The sequence below is a fragment of the Mirounga leonina genome, unplaced genomic scaffold, assembly GCF_011800145.1.
Source record: "Mirounga leonina isolate KUSES-001 unplaced genomic scaffold, KU_Mleo_1.0 Mir_366, whole genome shotgun sequence".
NCBI lineage: Eukaryota > Metazoa > Chordata > Mammalia > Carnivora > Phocidae > Mirounga > Mirounga leonina.
The window spans coordinates 1,197,704-1,202,765 of NW_023270709.1; the positions used below are offsets into that span (position 1 = coordinate 1,197,704).

General features: G+C 49.5%; 1 protein-coding gene across 1 annotated transcript; it reads left to right on the forward strand.

Annotated features, from left to right (window-relative positions):
* Window positions 1–723: 723 nt before the first annotated feature.
* LOC118027349 (patr class I histocompatibility antigen, A-2 alpha chain-like) lies at window positions 724–1,984 on the forward strand. The gene is made up of 3 exons (XM_035030626.1): window positions 724–828; window positions 1,113–1,382; window positions 1,641–1,984. The coding sequence occupies exons 1-3, from the start codon at window positions 756–758 to the stop codon at window positions 1,967–1,969; spliced, it is 672 nt and encodes a 223-aa protein (XP_034886517.1). The 5' UTR covers window positions 724–755; the 3' UTR covers window positions 1,970–1,984.
* The last annotated feature ends 3,078 nt before the right edge of the window (window positions 1,985–5,062 follow it).

Below are 5,062 nucleotides of genomic sequence, written 5' to 3' on the forward strand. Positions count from 1 at the left end.
CTGACAAAGTACAACTTAGTAGCTTTGTGAGTCTTCATTGCAATGTTGTTTAGACATTTCTACAGGAAGGGGCAAAACCACTTTAGGGATCAGATTCTGATGTTCAGGGATTATCAAGATTGTGCTACCACTGTAGTGAATTAACAAAAAGGAAACTGATCTCTATGAGAATCTCTAGCTGGGGTTTTCGATCGAAACTCCAGGCTTAAAGAGAAAATTCCCGTTCCTTCATCTCCATTCCCAGGGCGAGCTCACTCTCTGGCATCCAGTTTCTTGGGGGTGAGTTTTCTTTTAGAAGAGTCGGGAGGAGAAGTAAGGAATAGGAGTTCAGCTCAAGTCGAGGGATTCCAGGAACGGAAAGGGACAAAAGCGGGCTGATCCCAGCCTGGTATCTCTCCCTGGTGTCTCTTCCAGAAAGACCCTGGGCCAGGCCTCAGGGAGACAGTGAGACAAAGAGCGCTCTGTGCAGGTGGAGAGGAATCAGGGCAAAGCCCCGGGCTCGTGGAAGGCCTGGCTCTGGAAGTCCCAGGCCTGAGAGCCTGGAGCGTCTGGGGCAGGGAAGCCCAGTCCCTTACTCTGCGTGTTTCTCTTCTCGCTCTCACAACCTGTCAGGTTCTCCCGTCTGGATACTCATGACGTAGTCCCAGCTCGCACTCCCACTGTCCGGTTTCTAGAAAAGCCAACCAGCGTCACCGCGGTTCCCGGCCAGTCCGTGCCGCAGACCCGCCGGGACTTAGTTCCTCCAGACCCCAGGGATGCGAGTCGTGATGCCCCGAACCCTCGTCCTGCTGCTGCCGGCGGCCCTGGCCGTGACCGAGCCCTGGGCGGGTGAGTGCGGCGGCGGGAGGAAAGGGCCTCTGCGGGGCGGGAGCGAGGGGACCGCGGGGCGGGGACGCGGGACCCCCGGGGAGGGCGCCTCTCCGCCGCCCCCGCCCCAGCCCCCCAGCCGCCCCCGGCCCCGCCACGGCCTGTGCTCCCCCGCCCCTCCCCGCCTCCGCCCTGCTCTCCCGCCCTCGGTGCCCCTCCCCTGCCCTCCCGGCCGCCTCCCCCTGGGCCCCGGCCCCGCGCCGGGACGAGGGTCGCGCGGGGTCTCAGCCCCTCCGCGCCCGCAGGCTCCCACTCCATGAGGTATTTCTACACCTCCGTGTCCCGGCCCGGCCGCGGGGAGCCCCGCTTCGTCATCGTCGGCTACGTGGACGACACGCAGTTCGTGCGGTTCGACAGCGACTCTGTCAGTCTGAGGTACGAGCCGCGGGCGCCGTGGGTGGAGCAGGAGGGGCCGGAGTATTGGGACCGAAACACGCGGATCGCCAAGGGCAACGAACAGACTTTCCGAGGGAGCCTGCAGAACCTGCGCGGCTACTACAACCAGAGCGAGGCCGGTGAGCGACGCGGGCCCGGGTCCCGGTCACGACCCCCATCCCCACGGACCTGCTGGGGTCGCTGGTTCCGAGCGCCATCCTGAGGCTGCGGGACCCACCGGTCCCCCGATCCAGGAAGAGCCAGCGGACGCTTGAGCAGTTCTACTTTCTGTTTGGATTTCATCTCTTTCTTGTCCGGGAAGGGACCATGGGGGGGCGGAGGGGACTGAAGGCGGCGGTGGGGCTGCGGGGCGTGGCTGCCCGCGGGGCCGGGGCCAGGGTCTCACACCATCCAGGTGATGTACGGCTGTGACGTGGGGTCCGACGGGAACCTCCTCCGCGGGTACAGGCAGGACGCCTACGACGGCGCGGATTACATCGCCCTGAACGAGGACCTGCGCTCCTGGACCGCGGCGGACACGGCGGCGCAGATCACCCGGCGCAAGTGGGAGGCGGCCGGTGACGCAGAGAACCGGAGGAACTACCTGGAGGGCACCTGCGTGGAGTGGCTCGGCAGGTACCTGGAGAACGGGAAGGAGACGCTGCAGCGCGCAGGTTCCAGGGGCCGCAAGGCTTCCACGATTTCCCCTCTGGCTGAGGCCTCCTAAGAGGATAGGAAGAAATGGGATCCATACCAGTATATGGCCCTCCCGTGGGTCGGGTCTGGAGACTAACTCCGCCTGGGTTTTCAGACCTGGTACCGGAGTGGCCCTAAGAGTCTGCCTTTCTCCTAGGGACCGTTGAGGGTTACAGTCTCCCCAGGGATGGAGGAGGAGACCATTTATGAAATAACTGATGAGCGTTTCCCTTTGATTCACAGTGCCATTGGGAACCTTGGGGGATTTTCTTAGGCTTTGTTCTCTGTCCCATACCCCATGTGTTTGGGGTCTGACTTTACCTATTCTGAGTCACTTGGCCTCCAGCCAGGCTAGGACCAGAAATTCCTTTTTTTCCTCACAGAAACGTGCCTTCTACACTGGGCCATCTCACCCTAATTCTAGAACTTTCCAAACAAGAAGAGATTTTGTGTTCAGGCTGGTGTCTGGGTTATTGCTCTCTTTCCCCACCCCAGTTGTCCTGTTCATTCTCAAGATGGCCACATGAGAGCTGCTTCAGTGGACCAAGACAGATGTAAAGTTCCTGAATTTTCTTTCCTTTTTAAAAAATTTTTACATTTAAATTCAGTTTACTTAACATATACTGTATTATTAGTTTCAGAGATAAGATTTAATGATTCATCAATTGCATATAACACCCAGTGCTCATTACATCACCTGCCCTCCTTAATGCCATCACCCAATTATCCCTTCCCTCCACCCACTTCCCCTCCAGCAACACTGTTTGTTTCCTAGACTTAAGAGTCTCTTATGGTTTGTCTCCCTCTCTGATTTCATCTTATTTTATTTTTCCTTTCCTTCCCCTATGTTTATCTGTTTTGTTTCTTAAATTCCACATATGAGTGAAATCACATGGTATTTGTCTTTTGCTGACTTATTTCACTTAGCATAATACCCTCTAGTTCCATCCATGTTGTTGCAAAGATTTCATTCTTTTTGATGGCTGAGTAATATTCCATTGTGTGGAATATTCTTCTTTATCCATTCTTCTTTATCCATTCATCTGCTGATGAACATCTGGGCTGTTTCGATAGTTTGGCTGTTGTGGACATTGCTGCTATAAATATTGGGGTGCATATGCCCCTTCAAATCACTGTGTTGGTATCCTTTGGATAAATACCTAATAGTGCAATTGCTGGGTTGCAGGGTAGCTGTATTTCTACCTTTTTGAGGAACCTCCATACTGTTTTCCAGAGTGGCTGCACCAGCTTGCATTCCCACCAACAGTGTAAGAGGGTTCCCCTCCTCGCCAACATCTGTTGTTTCCTGAATAGTTAATCTTGGCCATTCTGACAGGTGTGAGGTGGTATCTCATTGCGGTTTTGATTTGTTTTTCCCTGATGCCAAGTGATGTTGAGCATTTTTTCACGTGTCTTTTAGCCATCTGGATATCTTTGGAAAAATATCTATTCGTGTCTTCTGCCCATTTCTTGACTGGAGTTTTTGTTTTTTGGGTGTTGAGGTTGATAAGTTCTTTATAGATTTTGGATACTAGCCCTTTATCTGATAAGACATTTGCAAATATCTTCTCCCATTCTGTAGGTTGCCTTTTAATTTGTCGATTGTTTCCTTTGCTGTGCAAAAGCTTTTTATCTTGATGAAGTCCCAGTAGTTCATTCTTCCTTTTGTTTCCCTGGCCTTTGGAGACGTGTGCAAGAAGTTGCTGCGGCTGAGGTCAAAGAGGTTGCTGCCTGTGTTCTCCTCTAGGATTTTGATGGATTTCTGTCTCACATTTAGGTCTTTCATCCGTTTTGAGTTTATCTTTGTGTATGGTGTAAGAAAGTAGTTCAGTTTCATTCTTTTGCATGTGACTGTCCAGTTTTCCCAACACCATTTGTTGAAGAGACTGTCCTTTTTCCATGATGGATATTCTTTACTGCTTTGTTGAATATTAGTTGAACATACTGTTGAGGGTCCATTTCTGGGTTTTCAGTTCTGTTCCATTGATCTATGTGTCTGTTTTTGTGCCAGTCCCATACTGTCTTGATGATGACAGCTTTGTAATAGAGCTGGAAGTCCAGAATTGTGATGCCACCAGCTTTAATTTTCTTTTTCAACATTCCTTTGGCTATTTGGGGTCTTTTCTGGTTCCATACAAATTTTAGGAGTATTTGTTCCATTTCTGTGAAAAAAGTGGATGGTATTTTGATGGGAATTGCACTGAATGTGTAGATTGCTCTAGGTAGCATTGACACCTTCACAATATTTGTTCTTCCAATCCATGAGCATGGAACGTTTTTCCATTTCTTTGTGTCTTCCTCAATTTCTTTCATAAACGTTCTATAGTTTTCAGAGTACAGATCCTTTACCTCTTTGGTTAGATTTATTCCTAGGTATTGCAGGGGTTTTGGTGCAATTGTAAATGGGATCAATTCCTTGATTTCTCTTTCTTCTGCCTCATTGTTAGTGTAAGAAATGTAACGGACTTCTGTGCATTGATTTTATATCCTGCCACTTTGCTGAATTCCTGTATCAGATCTAGCAATTTTTTGGTGGAGTCTTTTGGGTTTTCGACATAGAGTATCATATCATCTGCAAGGAGTGAGAGTTCGACTTTTTTGCTGATTTGGATGCCTTTTATTTCTTTTTGTTGTCTGATTGCTGAGGCTAGGACTTACAGTACTATGTCGAACAACAGTGGTGAAAATGGACATAACTGCCATGTTCCTGACCTTGGGGAAACCTTCTCAGTTTTTCCCTGTTGTGGATGATATTCACTGTGGGTCTTTCATATATGACTTTTATGATATTGAGGTATGTTCCCTTGATCCCTACATGGCAGAGAGTTTTTATCAAGAAAGGACACTGTATTTTGTCAAATGCTTTTTCTGCATCTATTGAGAGGATCATATGGTTCTTGTCCTTTATTAATGTGTCTCACACTGATTGATTTGCGGATGTTGAACCACCCCTGCAGTCCAGGAATAAATCCTTTTAAGGTACAGTTGGATCCTGTTAGCTAGTATCTTGGTGAGAATTTTTGCATCCATGTTCATCAGGGATATTGGTCTATAATTCTCCTTTAAAATGGGGTCTTTGGTTATATGTATCTGTGAATATATATAGGATATATATAGAATATAT

What these genes read in the sequence shown, in the direction of transcription:
- LOC118027349 (XM_035030626.1), top strand. Translation starts at nt 756, where the DNA reads ATGCGAGTCGTGATGCCCCGAACCCTCGTCCTGCTGCTGCCGGCGGCC. An exon ending in CGTGACCGAGCCCTGGGCGG is followed by an intron (nt 829 to 1,112) that starts GTGAGTGCGGCG and finishes CCGCGCCCGCAG; the next exon opens with GCTCCCACTCCATGAGGTAT. An exon ending in CTACAACCAGAGCGAGGCCG is followed by an intron (nt 1,383 to 1,640) that starts GTGAGCGACGCG and finishes GGCCGGGGCCAG; the next exon opens with GGTCTCACACCATCCAGGTG.